This window comes from Ovis canadensis, chromosome 14 (assembly GCF_042477335.2).
Source record: "Ovis canadensis isolate MfBH-ARS-UI-01 breed Bighorn chromosome 14, ARS-UI_OviCan_v2, whole genome shotgun sequence".
Taxonomy (NCBI): domain Eukaryota; kingdom Metazoa; phylum Chordata; class Mammalia; order Artiodactyla; family Bovidae; genus Ovis; species Ovis canadensis.
Genome location: NC_091258.1, coordinates 65010139 through 65029800, shown reverse-complemented (window position 1 = coordinate 65029800; position 19662 = coordinate 65010139). Strand labels below are relative to the sequence as shown.

The 19662-nt window shown below is 49.0% G+C and overlaps 1 protein-coding gene across 3 annotated transcripts; it reads right to left on the bottom strand.

Moving 5' to 3' along the window:
- Positions 1-245: 245 nt before the first annotated feature.
- IRGC (immunity related GTPase cinema) lies at positions 246-11453 on the bottom strand. Of its 3 annotated transcripts, XM_069550997.1 has the most exons (3): positions 4129-4162; positions 3552-3716; positions 246-1803 (listed from the first exon to the last, which is right to left on the bottom strand). In XM_069550997.1, the coding sequence occupies exon 3, from the start codon at positions 1732-1734 to the stop codon at positions 334-336; it is 1401 nt and encodes a 466-aa protein (XP_069407098.1). In that variant the 5' UTR covers positions 1735-1803; positions 3552-3716; positions 4129-4162; the 3' UTR covers positions 246-333. The 3 variants fall into 3 exon arrangements, with proteins under 3 accessions (XP_069407098.1, XP_069407100.1, XP_069407097.1); XM_069550999.1 differs by lacking the exons at positions 3552-3716; positions 4129-4162 and adding an exon at positions 11282-11453; XM_069550996.1 differs by lacking the exon at positions 3552-3716.
- Between the last annotated feature and the right edge of the window lie 8209 nt (positions 11454-19662).

The window sequence follows — 19662 nt, the reverse complement described above, 5'->3', positions numbered from 1 at the left end:
GGCCAGGCTGTCCTGTTGTCCCCAACGCCCCTCCCCCCCCCCCACCTCTCCCATGGCCACTTGGGGATCAGGGGGAGAGAGGCTTTTTCTTTTTAAAGAGTCCTGCCCCACCCTCATCCACACCTTGAACCTCTGCCTCCCAATATCAATTCCTATCCTCGGTTAGGGACTTGGCCTTGGGCCTCCCTCCACCTGCCTCCCTCAGCCTGCCCCACCCTGTCCCCACTCAGCAACCGCATCTCTCATTTTCACCACATTAGGCCTTTTTTGATTGTTTGGTGGGTTTTCAAAAGGCTTGGTTTGTGGGTGAGGCAGTGGGTAAGGGCTGCGCTTTCATTTGTCTTCGGACAAGTCTCGCTTCTTCCAGCTGTCCAGAATGTACTTAAGGAGGAGGCCAATCTTCCGGCGGGTTGAGAGTGGGGCTTCCTCCATGCTCCCCTCCCCGGATCCCCGCTTCTCCACTCCGTTGTCACCAGCCGCCTCCAGGCTGACATCGGGCTGAGTGTCCTCCTCCTCCTCCTCCAGAGCCTTGATGCGGACGCGCTGGGCATCCTCGGCCATCTCGTTTAGGCAGCCCTGGAGCATGGTGTAGACGGTGCCAAAGCTGATGCCCCCCGCCACCAGCGTCCCGAACACCGGGATACCCTTCTCAAAGGCCCGGGCCACCCTCATGGCGCCGTCGGACGACTGGGAGTAGAGCCGCAGGACCGTCTCGGGGGAGACCTCGTTGGCCAGCGGGGAGCGGATGACGGAGCGCAGGTCCCCTGCCTGTTTGCCCACCTGCTCGGCCAGCTTGGCCAGCGAGTCGTCGTCCAGGCCGAAGCTGCGGTGGTAGCCGCGCAGCGAGCGGATGAGCAGCGCGTCGTCGTAGGCGGCCGCCAGCCCGGGCACAGGCAGGGCCTGGATGACGCCGGACACCAGGGCCGTCTTGAGCACCTGCTCCTGGAGCATGTCTTTCTTCTTCTGCAGGGCCTCCAGCGAGATGTCCGGCAGCGACAGCAGGCCGGCGTGGCGCCGGTGCGCGGGCAGATCGCGCTCCCAGGTGGACATGAGCAGCGGGAAGTCGTAGCGCGTGGGCGAGAGGTTGGACACAAGGAAGACGCGCGGGTCGTGGACGCCGGCCCCGCGCAGCCGCTCGGCGCAGTGCTCGCGGATCTCGTGCAAGACCGCCCCCTCGCTGAAGCCCGAGGGCCGCTGCATGCGCGTGGCCGCCAGGTCCTCGTCCACCTTGGTGCGCACGAAATAGAACTTCTTGCCCTGGCGCAGGATCTCGGAGGCCAGGCGGGTCTCCACCGCGCCGCAGCGGCGGGGAGAGACGAGTAGGAAGAAATCGTAGCGGCCGAAGTCCACCTGCTTCAGGTACTTGTCGGCCGAGCAGCCGGGAGAGCCGGCCCCTGGCAGGTCCCACAGGGTCACGTCTGGAAACTGCGGGTGCGGGTAGGGCGAGGGCTCTATTGTGGTCTCCACGACGCCGGTGAGGGCCGCGTCGGGGTCCTCGGCGCCCAGGCCGCGAAGGGCGTTGATGAGGGACGACTTGCCGGCCCCCGATTCGCCTGTGACGCCCACCTCCAGCCGGGTGCAGTCCGAGGAGGCCAGCAGCTCCCGGAGGCGGGAAGCGGCCTGGGGGATGTCGCCCGACTCGAAGGCGGTGCGCAGGGCCTCCAGCTCTTCCTTGGCCATGAGGATGGTGGTCTCCTCCTCCCCGGACACCGCTGGCAACTTCGAAGTAGCCATGGTGACTGGCGGGTCAGAGGGTGCGGGGGGGTGGGGGAGAGTCACGGACGGACGCGTGGTCCTCAGTGTCTGCGGAGGGGAGAGCAGAAGGGAGCCAGCCGTTCAGGCCTCCTGGAACGTGGCGTGGGGCAGGGAGAGACACACCAGGGCTATGAAGGAAGTCTCTCTGGAGCCCCACAGCCCTCTCCTTCTTAGAAAAAAACCCGGGATACCTTTTAGACAGGAGGTAGGGAGGGGGCTTTGTAGTCGGTGGCCCCAGGTTCCCATCCCATCTCTGCCACTAACCTGCTGTGTGACCTGGGGCAAAAGGAAGCACACCTCTCTGAGCCTGTTTGATTCTTGCTTAATGAGTGTACTGACTGACCTGCCTCCCAGGGCACTGAGGAGTCTTCTTCGGGATAACCCTAGGAACTCCCACCCTTTTGTGGGCAGCTTGAGACCCATGCCGTCACATGGGGCCCCACGTCAAAAGGCCCAGCTCTCCTGGGACTTCCCTGGTGGTCTAGTGGTTACGAATCCACCTTGCAATGCAGGGGACGGGGTTCAATCCCTGATTGGGAAACTAAGATCCCACATGCTGCTGGGCAACTAAACGTGCGTGCCAGTTCTAGAGAGCCCAAGTGACCCGACACAGCTAGATAAGATAAACAAAATTTTAAAATAAATAAAAAACAAAACAAAACTCAGCTCCTGCCTTGATGCTTTTTTGACATTGACTAAAATTCTAAACATTTGAAGCAAGGGTGCTGCATTTTCATTTTCGACTGGGCCCTGCAATTCATGTATGTAGCCAGGCCTGCAGTGGAAGGGGCTTTAGCTCAGCTCCTGGGCCCAGAAAAAGGGAGCAGTGGGTCTTCCGCTGCTGCCTCTGCGGTGATTAGAAGCAGCAAGAAGTGATGGCCAGGGGGACCCAGACCCTGGAGCCACACTGCCTGGGATTCCATCCAGACGGGCCCTACCACACACCAGCTGAGAGACTTGGGGCAAGTTCCTGACCGCTGCCTCACTTTCCTCATCTTACAGATCAAAGCGATCTGCAGTCCTTATAGCAGACCACCTCCTAGAGCTTTTGAGAATGAAATGAGTTCATCCAGAAAAAGCACTTAAAATAGTGCCCAACCCAGTATCTGTCCAGCAGAACCCATTGTGAATTTTACCACAGAGGCCAAGTACATTTAGTATGGCATTGAGCTGTGATATCGTTTTACTTTGATGTGCATTTTGAATTTCAGCTACACCTAGATAGATGTAAAATGATAATTAAAATGCTGTAGCCAACTTATCTAATGAAATCAGCACCCAGCCACTATTTTGTTGACTATGAGAAAGTTTATGTTAATTTTTAGGGTCTGATATAGAATATTTCATGTGTATTACTGTGGTATTCATATGCTATGTCTCTAAACTTTATTTTCAAAAGCTTAAGGCCCAAATAAAAACTTCTCTGGGAAAAAAAAAAAGTTCCCAACCCAGAGCAGGCGGTCTGCATTATCAGCATCACTGTTATCATCATTATTACTATTCCTGGCTGTATGACATCCCTGCCCTCTCTGAGCCCCTGCTGTAGCACCTGCATGGTGGAAGATAACCTTGCCCACGTCGCCGGGCTTCTGTGACCATCATGAGCCCCATCACCTGTCTGTCTCTAGGTCACCTTTGAAGATATTCTTGGGTTCAGCCAGGCATGGGGAGGGGTGCCCCCACCCTGGACGTCTCCTTAAACACCCAGCCCTGCTTGGCAGGGCTGGCTAGGCTAAGTCCCCTCCCTCCTCCAGGAGCCTGTCATGGTGGTCTCTCCTGGGACCCTTCTTCCTCACCTGGGAACTTCCCTGGCCCTCCCTCTTCCCGATCACACACTCTCCTTGTCTATCGCCTCTAAAATACCCTTCCTTATTGACTAAAGACTCTTCAGAGAACCCTGGGAGAGATGCTTAGGTCAGGAATCAGTGTCCCCATCAGATGGAGATGGACTGAGGTTCAGACTAGACATGAGATGTCCCCACTCAGAGGCACAGCCAGGGCTCCAACCCAGGTCCTTCTGAAGAGCTGCTCTCCCTTCAGTCACGTGTCTTTACCTCCCCTCTTTCTCCTCAGCTGCGCCTGGCCGCATCCTCACCCAACCTTCCGCAGGAAGACAGTCCTTATTCCATTGTTCCCGCCAGGTCTGATCACCCATCCCAGGTGGGGCCATTTCACCCTGGGGCTCTACCCAGTCCCTCCTTCGACCCGACCCCTGACCCATCTCAGAGCGTGGCCTGGGTAGAGGAGAAAGGGAATCCTTGGACAGGTCTCAGTGCAAGGGGCGGAGGGGCCAGTGGCCACTGGGGTGGACCGAGGAGCTGAGGGAGCTGGGCCTGGGATTGGACAAGGGGAGCTGCCCTCAGGGGGACTCACCTGCCCTGCAGGCTCTCCCTCTCCCCTTCACTCTTCCCGCTGGTGGGGCCTCCTCTCCTGTTAGCACAGGATCAGGGCCTGTTGCTAGGACCCATTATAGTAGCAAACCACAGCTTATTGGTCAGCCAGCCCTGGTGCAATAATGTGAGGGTGATGTCAGGGGGTGGGGTCCCAGCCCCGCTGTGGGACCCCACCCCTAGCTGCTCATGGGACCACCACTGGGTGGTCTCGGGCCCTTAGCCCCCCTCCACCCCCATCCCCCAGGGACCCAGAGAGAGCTTTCTGACACCAAGGCTTGTTCAAAACCCGCCCGTGGTCTCTATCACCCCCAGCACAAAATCCCAGCTCTGGCATCTGAGAATCTGGCCTTGCTCACCATCCCACCCTCTCTTTCTCCATCCCGGGACTCAGTTTCCCAAACAAGTCATTTACTCTCCCTCCTTTGCACTGTCTACCCATTCACCCACCTTACCAAGGGTGGTGTAGGCTCTGTGGGTGGTGACTAAGCTCAGCCACCTCTGGCTGAGTTGGGAGGAAGTGCTAAGGAGAGCCCCGTGCGATTTGGCCTGGTCCTGGCCGGGACTGGTGGTCCATGGGGCAGTGGGGCAGCGCCCACACCCCAATTCAGTATCTGGTTTCTAAGCTCCCTGATTGGCCTTCCTCCTTCCCTAGCATTTCAACATCCTCTGATGCTGGGAAAGATTGATGGCAAAAGGAGAAGGCGGTGGCAGAGGATGAGATGGCTAGATAGCATCACTCACTCAATGGACATGAACTTGAGCAAATTCTGGGAGATAGTGAAGGACAGGGGAGCCTGCAATGCTGCAGTTCAAAGAATCAGACATGACTGAGCGGCTGAACAACATTAGCAACAGTGTGCCCTCAGCCCATCCTTCAAATCCCAGCTCAGGTGCCGACTTCATAACACCTTCCTCCTTTCTCCTGTCTCCCTCCCCTGCTTCCTCACAACCAGTTAAAATGGCATTGAGGGGGCTTCCCTGGTTGTCCAGTGGTTAAGACTGCACAGTCCCGGTGCAGAAGTCACGGATTCAATTCCTGGTCGGGGAAGTAAGATCCTGCATGCTGCATGGCACGGCCAAAAAGTAAAAATAATTTTTTAAAAATAAAATGGCATCTTTTAGTATGACAAAGAGGGAGATGGAAGCAGGGAGAGATGTGAATGAGAAAAGAGAGTTGAGGGGGGGGGGGGAGGCTCAAGAAGAGGAGGATGTATGTACCCTTGTAGCTGATCCACATTCTTGGACACCAGAAGCTAACACAACATTGTAAAGCAATTACCCTCCTGTTTAAACTACATTTTGAAAAACAGAAAGAGTTGGGATGGAAAAGAGACTCCTTAAAGAGGAAACGGAAGGAGAGTCAGGCAGGAATTCAGGGATGAGAGAAGAGGGTGGCAGAAAACCACCAGAGATGCTCTCAGAGGCACAAGTTACAGACAGAGCAAAAAGATGCAGAGCCGCAGAGATGGAAAGCGAGGCGTGGACCTAGGTGCACACAGGGAAGAAGCTGAAGGTCTAGAGACTGAGACACAAGCACACCAGCCTCCTGGGGGATATCTCTGGCTCTCCTCAATTCCAGTGCCCATCTCTACCTTCCAAGCCTCCCTTCCAGTCCAAGGGAATCTTTATGACAGTCTCCACCCTGGCTCTCCTCCCAACCCCCTCTCTTCCCAGGCCACGTGTCCCACCCTCACTCCCATTTCCTGGGATGAAGCCAGAAGCCCCCACTACCCAGAGGCCCCTGCTTCCAAGGTGGCACTAGGGGTAAAGAACCTGCCTGCCGATGCAGGAGACATAAGAGATGCAGGTTCGATCCCTGAGTCAGGAAGATCCTCTGGAGAAGGGCATGGCAACCCATTCCAGTATTCTTGCCTGGGAAATCCTATGGACAAAGGAGCCTGGCAGACTACAGTCCATGGGGTTGCAAAGGGTCGGACATGACTGAGCAACTTAGCACCCACACAGCCAGAGGCCCTGGATACTCAGAGGGTTTTGCTGACAATCTGAAGCTCAATTCTGGAAAGAACCCTCCAAAAGAACAGCTGAGGAGGAGGTGGAGGCCCAGAAAGGGAAGAGAGGGGACTTCACGCCCCCCCCCCAAAAAAAAAGAAGAAAGGGAAGAGACTAGTTGAAGACCACAAGGAGAATGGGAAATGGATAGTCTGCTGACTACACTCAGTTCTTAAACCACAGGCGAGACAGAAATGCAGGTCAGCACACAAACTCGTCCACATCCTCACTGACTGACACAAACACAGAGACCAGGAGTTGAGGAAAGATCCTCAGACGTTCCCAGACAGCAAACACACAAACTAAGGTTTCTCCCCGCAAATCCAGACCCAAAGCCTGGCCCAGGAGGGAAAGGAAAGACAGAGCCTCAAGTACAGAGTCATTACAGACAAGTCCAAAGCAGGCTGACTTACAACAGCCTCGCAAGCCACACACACGCAGGCGCACGCAGACCAGCAGACCAGAGGAGCCACAGTCACATTTGCAGACAGCGTACTCAGACGGTGGCCCCTGAAACCCTCCACGTCCATGCATCCTGCTCCAGCTCCTAAGCTGTGTGAGCAGCCACGAGCCAGGGTCCCCAAAGTAGACACATCAGGCTCTGCCCATGGGAGCTCCTGGAGGAAAGGAAGGGGATGGTCACGGCCAAGGGTAACTCTGGACCAAGACCAGGACGCAGGACGCCTGCACAAATGCATCTAATGCAGGCTGGCACACTGCCAGGGGCACTTCTCCCAGCTCCAGAGAGTGCCAGCCCGCGGGAGGCTGCTCCCGTGCCTGTCCGCCAGACCTCCTCTTCTGTCTTCATTTATCAAACACTCAGCACCTCTCCAAGGCCCTGTGCTAGGCTAGATGCTGGGAACACAGCAAAGACCAACCCCCCGCCCCCGGCTCTGTTCCCGCGGGACTGATTCATAGTGCAGTTAGAGAGTCAGTTGCTCAGTTGTGTCTGACTCTGCGATCCCATGGACTGTAGCCAGTCAGGCTCCTCTGTCCATGGGATTCTCCATGCGAGAATATTGGAGTGGGTTGCCGTTTCTTCCTCCAGGGGACCTTCCCAACCCAGGGATTGAACCCAGGTCTCCTGTATTGCCGGCGGATTCCGTACCATCTGAGCCACCAGGGGAAGCCAGGGTAGTGGGGGAGTCAGATCCATCCCCACGCCATGATGACCCGGAGCGGGCCAGGCTGGGATGGGGAGGGTGGCCCAGAGGACTGTGGGAGCACCAAGGGACCACCTGAACTAGCTCAGGGGTCAAGGAGGACTTCCTGGAGGAACAGGCGCCTGAGCTGAGAACTGAAAGATGGGTAGGAGTGAGCCAGATGGTCTGCTAGGAAGTTGCATCCCAGCCCTAAAGAACCTAGGCAAAGACCCCGAGCTGAGAGAGAGCTCTTATTTGTCTTGTAACTGACTCAGCTGTGTGGTCATCCCACAAACATTTGTGTGGACCTCACCAGTCCCTGTGCTGGTCCCAAGATGTGACTCACACATCCCTGCTCCTACAGACCTCCCAGGCTGGTGGGGGCACTCTCTCCTCACATGCTAAAGCCAAACGCTCACTTATAGGACATTGTTGATACACCAGGTGTCCATGGACTTCCCCGGTGGCTCAGTGGTAAAAAATACAGGAGACGCAAGTTCAATCCTAGGGTCAGGAAGATCCCCTGGAGAAGGAAATGGCAACCCACTCCAGTATTCTTACTGGGAAATCCCATGGACAGAGGAGCCTGGTGGGCTACAGTCCGTGGGGTTGCAGAGAGTCAGACGTGACTTAGCGACTAAACAACAACAAGGTATATGTGAAGCCTGTCAGGTGGAGTAACTCATTTAGCCCAGGCTAAAATTCCGTTCTCCCACCTGTCATCCCAAGATAGACACAACACCCAGGAGCTGAGACTGGAAGGGAGAGAAAGAGAGAGAGAAATATACCAATTCACCCTCTCCTTCTGTGGGTTCCCCAGCTCATCCAATCTAAGGTGCTGTGGTTGTCAGGTGCACCGTTTTCTATCCCACTAACAAAATTTTAAAAGTGCTGCCAATAAAATTATGATGTATTTCACTATCACTTAAAATGTTTAGGAAATTCCCTGGCGATTCAGTGGTTAAGACACGGCACTTCCACTGGAAGGGGTATGGGTTTGATCCCTGTTGGGGAACTTAGATCCTGAATGTCACATGAGGTGGCCAAAAAGCAGAAAATAAAATTAAATGCAAGAGCGCTTGGTAGACTTACTTAGAAAATATAGGTTTGTATCTTATACTATCTGTGTATGCATCTAGCTAGGACAATACAAGAGAAATAAGTTAGCTAAGCTGAGCCTAAAATCACAGACTCTGACTCTGTGGAGTGACTTCTGCTCCAAACAGTGGATGCCCACGCTTTCTCACGCAACACATCTTCTGTCCTCCATGCCAACAGGCACGGCCACGAGGCTATTAAAAGCAGCTCAATTATGGGTAAAGAAGATGTGGTACTTATATACAATGGAATTCTACTCAGCGTAAAAAAGAATGAAATGGTGCTACTGGCAGCAACATGGATGCAACTAATGATTATCATACTAAGAGAAGTAAGTCAAAAGGAGAAAGACATACGTTATCATCTGCATGTGGAATCTAAAATGTGACGCAGCCACAACTAAGCTGAGCCCATGTTCCCTGCAATCTGTGCTCTGCAATAAGAGAAGCCGCCTCAAGGAGAAGCCTGCTCACTGCAGCTAGAGAGTAGCCCCCTCTCGCCACAACTAGAGAAAGCCCACGTGCAACAGTGAAGATGCTGTGAAAGTGTCAGTCACTCGGTCGTGTCCGACTCTTTGTGACCCTGTGAACTGTAGCCCTCCAGTCTCCTCCATCCATGGAATTCTCCAGGCAAGAATACTGGAGTGGGTTGCCATTCCTTTCTCCAAGGGATCTTCCTGACCCAGAGATCGAACCGGGTCTCCCGCATTGTAGACAGACGCTTTACCATCTGAGCCACCAGGGAAGCCCAGTGAAGACTCAGCACAGCCATAAATAAATAAATAAAAATTTTAAAAGTAGTAAAAGGTGCTCATTTATGAGCTTATTTATGAAATGAGCTTATTACAAATGAGCTTATTTATGAAACACAAACTCATGGACATAGAGAAGACTTGTTGCCCAGAGGGGCAGATGGGAGAGGGATGAAGTGTCAGTCTGGAATCAACAGATGTAAGTTATTATATGTGGAATGGATAAACAACAAAGTCCTGCTGGGTAGCACAGGAAACTATATTCAATATCCTGTGATACCTCATACTAGAAAGGAATATTAAAAATAAAATGTGTGTGTGAGTCACTCAGTCATGTCCAACTCTTCGAGACTCCACGGACTGTAGCCCGCCAGGCTCCTCTGTCCATGGAATTCTCCAGGCAAGAATGCTGCAGTGGGTTGCCATTCCTTCCCCAGGGAATCTTCCCAACCCAGGGATCAAACCCAGGTCTCCTGTGTTGCAGGCAGATTCTTTACCACTGAGGCACCAAGGAAGCATACATATGTGTAAACTGAATCACTTTGCCATATAGCAGAAATGAACACAGCATTGTAAATCATCTATACTTCAGTAAGAAAATAAATTTTTAAAAATGCTCTACCACTAAAATAAGGAAACCATCGGGGTGAAACAGTCTTCCTGTTCACACCCAGTCAGTGACAGCTGAGTCACAATGACTGCCTGGATGTAAGGTGTCAACCTCTATGACTCTTCCTGATCTCAGAATTACTAAAAGGCAGGGTGGGTGCGGGGAATGAAGGGTGCATCTTAGAATCGATGAAGGTGCTTCCTGAGTGTTTGCTCTGCACCTGCTAGCCCCAGAACACAGCGATGACGCAGACGGTACTTCCTGCAGGGAGGAGTTTGTGCAACAGACACTGACTGCGGGCCAAGGCTGTTGGTTGACGGGTCTCACCGTGGTGGCTTCTCTGTTGGGGAGCCCGAGCTCTGGGGTGCTCGGGCTTCAGTGGTTGCAGCACACGGGGTCAGTAGTTGCGGCTCCCGGGCTCTAGAGCACATGTTCAGTAGCTGTGGCACACAGCCTCAGTTGCTCCGAGGTCACGTGGGATCTTCTCGTATCAGGGATCGAACCCACATCTCCTACACTGGCAGGCGGATTCGTTACCACTGAGCTACCCGGGAAGCCCCCACCTTCTCCCCATTTGCCGTCATCCTGGGGAAACCTGAAGCTAGCCCCCAGGGGTTCATTCATTCATTCAGATAGGTACTGTCTGCCTTCTGGATCTAGACAGAGTTCTGGGCACTGACACATGGGTGAACAAGCCACAGGTGACCTTTGCGCTCATGGAGCTTATATTTTTGGAAAGATAAGATAATAAACAAAAGCAAGATAGTGTCCAATACAATAGCAATAAGAAAAGAGAACAAGGCAGCAAGTGTAAGGGATGGATTGAGGGGTTGGTGGATCGCCTGCAACTGTGACTGCTGACCATCTCTCCATCTCCTTAGATACACGCCACTCTTCCCCACAAGAGGGGGAGTCTTTGTCCTCTCCAGAATCTGAGCTGACCTTGTAACTTGCTTCAATCAACAGAATGTCTGTAGAGGATTGTCTGAGTTTGGGAAATGAAAACAGGAAGAGATATCTGAGATTGTTAACATGAGGTTCCTGGGATGAGCTTCCCTGGGGAAAGTCTCTGGGGAGAAAAGAGAAAATGCAAAGGGAAAAGGCTTGGTTCAGAAAACGCAAAGCATGGACATAGGTGGCAAAATTGCCACTATCGTGTTTGGGGCAGAATTTATCTCAGGCGAGGAGAGAGGAAAGGCAAGCAGCCAGGGAAAGGGCCGCAGGAGCTTTCAACTGTTTTGTTAATGCTTTCTGCCTTTTAGCTGAGCCGTGAAAAACACTACCCATTTCTTTATTTGTATTTGTAGGTTGATTTTGTGTTTTGTTTATTTTTTAATTATTTAAAACTTTTGTTTGCTTATGTAAGCTTTAAATAATTAATAGTAAAAATTTTACCTTGAATCATGGACCCACATGTATGCCGTTACAGAAAAGTAGGAATTAAAAGACTTGACAATAAAAAGACCTGAACAGTAAAATTCAAGCTTCTGCCCAGGTCAGCCCCACCCCACTCCCAAAGTACCTTTCTCTTCCTGCAGACTCCAGAGTTGCTGCTGCTGCTGCTAAGTCGCTTCAGTCATGTCCCACTCTGTGTGACCCCATAGAGTTACAGCCCACCAGGCTTCCCGTCCCTGGGATTCTCCAGGCAAGAACACTGGAGTGGGGTGCCATTTCCTTCTCCAATGCATGAAAGTGAAAAGTGAAAGTGAAGTCGCTCAGTCGTGTCCAACTCTTAGTGACCCCATGGACTGCAGCCCACCAGGCTCCTCCGCCCATGGGATTTTCCAGGCAAGAGTACTGGAGTCCGGACTCCAGGGTTAGGGTCATTCAGTGACTTTTTCCTTCTATGAGCAGTTCCTGACCACCTGCCATGGGCTCCAGCTCAGCCCAGGTGGATCATATCCTGGCCTCATCCCTGGGGACCTCTGATCTCACAGGAACACTTCCTTCCTTCCTCATCCCCTCCCTGCCACCCCAGGTCACTCGGCACCCACACCTCAGGGCAGGCATCCTCTAGACAGGCCATGCTGGGGAGCAGAAAGAAAGAGATTTTGTTTTTTAAAATAGTGTACGTTGTTGTTGTTCAGTTGCTAAGTCATGTCCGGCTCTTTGCGACCCCATGGGCTGCAGCACGCCAGGCCTCCCTGTCCCTCACTACCTCCTGGAGTTTGCCCAAGTTCATGTCCATTGAGTCGGTGATGCTATCCAGCCACCAATAAACAGTGAGTATTCTTTTTTAAAGACTTATCTATTTTATTTTATTTTTTATTTAGTTTTTTGGCTATGCTGGGTCTTTGCTGCTTTGTGCCCGCTTTCTCTAGTTGCAGCAGCAGGCGTGGTGTGCACACCGCACTCCTCGCTGTGGTGTGCGGGCTTGTCACTGCCGTGGCTTCAGTCACTGTGGCACACGGGCTTAGTTGCTCTGTGACCTGCGCAATCTTCCCAGACCAGGGAAGGAATCCGTGTCCCCTGCACTGGCGGGTGGATTCTTAACCACTAGACCACCAGGGAAGCCCAAGAAAGGGATTTTTAGAGCCAAAGGGCATTCTCCCTCCCAAGTAATAGTAGTAAATGCTCTTGGTTACTTACAAGAAACTCTTTCCACATGTGCCTTTCTGATTTCTGTACACATATCAACTCTTGAGTAGGAAGCGTGATCACCCCATTTCACCAATGGAAACACTGAGGAGTAAGGGCTCACCCAATGTGATAAAACTAGTCACTGGCTAAGCTGGACTTCTAGCCTAGACAGACTGGTATCAGAGTCCATACTCTTAACTACCGTGCTGGACTCTCTCTTTGATGGTGTCTCCTGACTGCAAATTGAACTTTTGACATGATTTTTCTATGAAGACTTTAGAAGAATGTCACTACCCCAGGGGTGAAGTGAGATAGATATCTGAAGGTGAAGGACATTCGGGAGCCTTTTGCTAATGGGCAGGGATGGGGACAGGTCATGCTTGGCTCTCATCAGGTTTATTTAGTTAATCCTCTCTCCCAGGAAGGAGGGGTAACCCGAAGGGACTTCCCTGGCAGTCCAGCGGTTAGGACTTTGCCTTCCATCGCCAATGCTTTACAATGTTATGTGGGTTTCTGTTGCACAACAATCATTCAGCTATATGTAAACATACATTCCTTTCCTCCTGAGCCTGCCTCCCACCCTTCCAGGTCGTCACAGAGCCCTGAGCTGGGCTCCCTGGGCTACACTGCAGCTTCCCACTAGCTAGCTATTTTTCACACGATAGTGTGTATACGTCAATCCTCCTCCCCCAGTGCATCCCGGCCTCCCCTTTTCCCTCTGGGCCCACATGTCCATCCCCTCTCCCTCTGCATCTCCATTCCTGCCCTGCAGATAAGTTTGTCTCTCCCATTTTTCTAGATTCCAATATATGGGCGGATATAGGATATTTCTTTTCCTCTTTGTGACCTGCTTCAACAGATCAGAGTTTTGGATGATGAATCCAGCACCGTCTGAAAGGTTATAGCGATGGCCTGGGAGAAATGGATGATGGCATGATCTTTCCAGACCCGTGACAGAGTAAAGGAAAGACAGGCAAGAAGAAAGAACGTGTTTTATGTTTAGCTCAAGTACAAAGTCTCTGTCTGGCATCTTGGGAGGAAACAGTCCGCCGCAGTGTCAACTACATCTCTTCCCAGTCAATTTGATCCGGAGGTCTCTAGCATTTTCACAGGATCAGATGCCAGGCAGGGCCATTTCAGCTGTGAAATGTGTGTCCAAGTTTCCAGTGCCTGAAGTTTGGCTGCCATCCAGGTAATGAGGAAGACCTGGTGTAGTCCCTTCCAAGGAGATCCAGGGCAGCGGATCCTTTGTTTCTACTGATTGAAACATTAGTGTGGGGATTAATAGCCAGATATCTGTGGAAACTAGCAGAATTCAGGGGCTTCCCAGGTGGCACAGTGGGAAAGAACCCACCTGCCAATGCAGGAGATGCAAGAGATGACGGTTTGATTCCCTGGGTTTTGAAGATTCCCTGGAGGAGGGCATGGCAACTCACTCCAGTATTCTTGCCTGGAGGATCCCATAGACAGAGGAGCCTGGCAGGCCACAGTGCATGGGGTTGCAAAGATGCTGACCACACACACACATACACACGCAGAAGAATTTCCAAGATCCATTCAGTTTATAGGTATATAATAAAACCTCAGAGACTGTTGACAAGATTAGAATATATATAAAGGTGCAAACATAATTTCTTTCTCTCTACAATTGCCCTCATTTTTATCAAAGATACACAGGGAATCCCCTGGCGTTCCGGTGATTAGGACTAAGCACTTTCACTGCTGGGGGCCCAGGTTCAATCCCTGGTTGGGGAACTAAGATCTCACAAGCCACACACACACACACACCAACAAACAAGACCCCAAAACCCACACACAGTCAAAATAAATTTATTTGCATGAAATGTTGCCCAATTGTTGACATAAATACAGTAAGAGCAGTGATTGACCATACATTAATACGCTCTTTTTAAGACTGCTTTGTTAGAAATTTTTATAGGGAGTCTCAGAGTAAATGCTTAAAAAGAACTCTCAAGGCCAGGAAGTCATACCAAAGTTAAAGTCACTCCTTAAAGCTGTCTGGTCATATTTAAGCCTATGTATATCTCTGTTGACTACAATATTCCAGTCAACATCTTGGTAATACATCCAGTGTTTCTAATTATCCTGTTATTAGAAGAATAGCTTTTTGGGGGGAGGAAGTGGGTTGCTGCATGGTATGTGGGAGTTTAGTTTCCCACCAAGGAATCGAAATCATGCCTTCTTCAGTGGAAGCAGAGTCTTAACCGCTGGACCACCAAGGAATCTGTCCGCCAGGGAGGACAGATTTTTATTGAACTTATGTAAATAGCTAACTATATTCCCACGAGACTAATGTGCAAGGATTTCCAAATTTTGGAGAGATCAGGTAGAAAGAGAAAGTAAATGTTTCATTTTTGTTTACAAAGGTATACTTTGCCGAATGGCTATAAGTCATGATAGCTTAAGACAAAAATGTATATGTTCGTCTCTCAGTTGTGTCTGACTCTTTGTGACCCTCGTGGACTATAGCCTGCCAGGCTCCTCTCCATGGTATTTTCACCAGGCAAGAATACTGGAATGGATCGCCAAGCCCTCCTCCAGGGGATCTTCCTGACCTAGGGATCGCACCTACATCTCCTGATTCTCCTGCCTTGGCAGGCGGGTTCTTTACCATTCACGCCACCTGGGAAGCCCAGCTGAAGACAAAAGGTTTCCTTAAACTTGAAAACACAAACACTAAGGAACAGTATGGTTTCAAATGAAAAGTGATTTAAAAATTATAATCCTCTCATTTCATTCAATCCTATGTGATTAATACTTGTTCTTCTTGAATCCAGTTTTTCCATTAGCTCTGGAAATTCTTACCTAGTTCAGTTTGATGATCTTCAAGTTATCAGAAACCTGTACTTGTGAAAAGCCCTTTCCTTGAATCTCTTTGACTATGAAGTACTTCTACAGGAACGTTTTTGTGAAAGCGTCAGGATAAAAGAATAACGGTCTATAAATGACAAAAGGCTTAAAAATGCCAATGGCTAGATATCTGATGAGAGTTTAGTTCAACGCAATTGACAAGAAAATGCCATTGTTTCTGTGACATGCATTTTAAGACAGTAACTAGAATTACAACTGAAAACATTATGCCACAACATATCAGAATGTTAGGATTTTATACAGTTTCTAGAACACATATTAATAATATTCACCCATGCAATATAACTTAAGAACATTTATCATCACTTACTTGACATTGCTTCTCATGTCATTTAACATACCAAAGAAGCCTAGTTAATTTAAAATTCTGTTTTCCATAAAGAGAACAATTTTTTTGCAATGTTCCAGAAGCCCTCTGGAAATCCCCAAAGTTACTTTAGATCAAAAAGACTTTCTTTAGAATTTGGTTTGGGAGAAGTTTGGCAAAAATATCAAAAGATTTTAGACATTGACTAAATTGGATCACAGACTATCATGAAATGATAATTATTATCTACTTTACCAAAGTGACAAAAAGATTTCTAAGGTAAATGTAGAAAGTTTCATAGTTCTGAGCAAAACTTAGCTCTTTAAATATTGAGGAGTCTCTGTTTTCCTTAAGTAATCAAAGATCTGATTAAGATGACATGAAGCCCAGGAAATAATTTTAACAAAACACAGAATCTTTGCTTTCTAGGCATATTACTTAAAAAGTAAGGGAAATTGATTCACATTTTTGTACAGCAGAAACCAACACAACATTGTAAAGCAATTTTCCTCCAATTAAAAAAATTTTTAACAAAAGGGAAGCCTTTAACAACCCCCTCTCAGAAGCAGACCCATACTCCAAGAAGCTGTCATTTTAGCAGATGAAAGAAGGTTAAGTTCCAATTTTACACATAAGTACACTATTTAATTTTTTTTTCAATCTTATCCAGCTTGATCACACCGTAAGATTTCTTTCCCAGATTCCTTTTCCACAAACCTTCAGATTCCTGTGTTCATTTTCATTTCTTTCCCTTTCCGAAACAACCAGCTTTATTTTAAGACAAAATCACTTTCATTTCCCTCAACAAAAATGCATCTCCATACTGCGTACACTTTTTAATTTTTAATTTTCTCGTACACTTTTTAATTGTATCTGTGTTTTTGGCTGCACACGGGCTTTCTCTAGTTGTGGAGAGCCGGAGCTGCTCTCTACCTGCGGTGCCCAGGCTTCTCATTGCAGTGGCTACTCTTGTTGCAGAGCACACGCTCTAGGGTGCTAGTTGCGGCTCACAGGCCTGGTTGCTCCCCAGCATGTGGGATCTTCCCAGACCAGGGATGGAACCCATGTCCCCTGCACTGGCAGGTGGACTCTTAACCACTGGGCCACTAGGGAAGTCCTCTCATACCCTTTCTAACAATAACAATAACAACAAACCCATATCTTACTTTTCTTGCATACTGAGTTATTTCCCTTATCATTTCCAGTAGCTTTAATTGCATATATTAATTAGAATTCTTAACTTAGAAGGGCTTCCCTGGTGGCTCAGCTGGTAAAGAATCTGCCTGCAATGCAGGAGACCTGGGTTCGATCCCTGGGTTGGGAAGATCCCCTGGAGAAGGGAAAGGCTACCCACTCCAGTATTCTGGCCTGGAGAATTCCATGAGCTATATAGTCCATGGGGTCGCAAAGAGTTGGACATGACTGAGTGACTTTCAAGAAACCCTTAGAAACCTCAACTTTTAGTGACTATAAAAGAGTAAAGAATTATGAACTTTCTTTTCTAATTAGCATTCTGTGGCTTGGCAAATTTAGATATACTTTTTATAACTTCCAGAAACATACTTTCTCATGGAACATTTTCTCAGTGTGGCATCAAACATATTTACCAATAAGCCCAAATGTCTAAAGGAAGCCCAAAATGATAAACCTATGTTCAATATTTAGTGTTTCAGTGTTTTATCTTATTTGGAAATGATCTGGATATTCAGTGATTTTGGCTTAACTCATTATTTAACTGAACTTGACTCCCCGGTGGCTCAGATGGTAAGGCGTCTGTCTACAATGTGGGAGACCTGGGTTCGATCCCTGGGTTGGGAAGATCCCCTGGGGAAGGAAATGGCAACCCACTCCAGTACTCTTGCCTGGAAAATTCTGTAGATGGAGGAGCCTGGTAGGCTTCAGACCATGGGGTCGCAAAGAGCCAGATATGACTGAGTGACTTCACTTTCACTTCACTTAACTGATCTTAGCAAAACTAAGGTTTCCAGGTTACCAAAAGATATGGGGAAACTATTTGTAAAATTCTCCTTTAAACTTTTTATTCTACTTACATCTATTTAATTTTGGAGGAGGGAATGGCAACCCACTGCAGTATTCTTGCCTGGGAAATCCCATGGACAGAGAAGCCTGGCAGGCTACTGGGCCACCCCTGGCAGGGGTGGCAAGACAGTTGGACACGACCTGGTGACTAAACACCAACTATTTAGATTATTTGTGAAAGTTTCTTCAAACCAACTTACTTTTCTTACTGACAAATTTTGTGGCCTGAACTTATTTTACTAATAAACCCAAGTAGAATAAAAATTGTATGTTTGCATTACATCCCATGTTTATAATTCAAAGACATGTCTATTTTAATCGAACCAACAAACAAAGTAGTTCTAATATTGAATATTTTCCCAGATCACATGAACCTGAAAAGCATTTTGGTGATGTTCTACTGTATTTCCTAAAGTTTTATGAATACTTAATTTATGCAAGCACTTGATTTTCTTTAAGCCAATTCGATAGAATTCTTTTACACATTCATTTTTGTAATACCATCCAAAAGTAAAAAAAAAAAAAAAACCACACATCTATAACACACTTATTGACACACATAAGCAGAGACAGATACAGAGACCTTAATAGTTTCATTTTAACATTTCTTCCATGAATCAGGTACAACAATACAAAATACACACTAGTTATAAAAGGACAGTTGGAAAAAGTTCAGCTTATCTTCTCAGATGGCTATAGCTCTCCTCTACCACCCAGGTATATTTTAGCTTAAAAGAAAGGGCCTTAAAGAAAATTTATCTCAGGGACTTTCCAGGTGGTGCAGTGGATAAGAATCCACCTGCCGATACAGGGGACACGGGTTCAATCTCTGGTACCGGAAGATTTCACATGCCACCGGGCAGCTAAGCCGGTGCACCACATCCACTGAAGCTCCAGCACTCTGGAGCCCAAGCTCTGCAACGAGAGAAGCCACCGCAACCAGAGGCCCGGGCACCGCAACCAGAGAAAGCCCAGGAGCAGCAATAAAGGCAGAGCACAGCCAAAAATAAACCAGTGAATAATCATAGTAGTAAAAGAATCTGTGCGTTCACTGCAGAGGGTATGGGTTCAATCCCTGGCTAGGGAACTAAAATCCCACGTTTGTGCTTAGTACCTTAGTCGTGTCTGACTCTTTGTGACCCCATGGACTGTAGCCCACCAGGCTCCTCTGTCCATGGGATTTCCCAGGCAAGAATACTGGAGTGGGTTGCCATTTCCTTCTCCAGGGGATACTCCAGGAATCGAACCGGCGTCTCCGGCATTGCAGGCAGATTCCTACGTGTTCTGCAGCAAAAAGGGGGGAGGGGGAAAGGAAGGAAAGAAAGACAGTGGTTATCTCTGGGAGAGGAAGAGGTCTGGATCTGGAAAGGAGGAGACAATGTGAAATGTTATATTCTTCTCTCAACTGGCCACTACAGATGGAGATGCGGGAGAGCTGATTCGGGTAAGAATTTTCACCTTTTGTTGGCTCCTGCCAGGTTTTTTAAGGGTCCTGTCTACAGGTTCTATGTGGGATTTAAAGTGGATAGTGTAGCTCCAATATTTACCGGGATTTGGCAAGGTTTTCTTATTAATTTTTAATTTTTGTTTCCCCTTATCTGTTTAAGGGTATAATGTAGCATTTACCAGGAACTCCCAGAGACTTGTCAACTCTAGGGGAAACTACGTGTCAAGACAGGAAGTGGCAGCTGGAGAGCCAGAGAAAAGGGGAAATTCAGTGAGAGGGTTAGAATGAGGAAGAGGCGGGTATGAAGGAGACTGGGTAGGAGCCAGAGGCAAAGAGGAAACGAGTGCAGTGGGGTAAAGGAGGTGAAGAGCCTTCTGATGACTTTTATATTCTTTCAATCATTTATTTGCCTCTGTCAATTTAGAGATTGTTGTCATTCAAGCTAAGTCACGTCCAACTCTTTGCGACCCCATGGACTCTAGCCCGCCAGATTCCTCTGTCCATGGGATTTCCTAGGATACTGGAGTATCCTAGGGCAAAAATACTGGAGTGGGTTGCCATCCATTTCCTTCTCCAGGGGATCTTCCTGACCCAGGGATCGAACCCATGTCTCCTGTGTTGGCAGGAGGATTCTTTA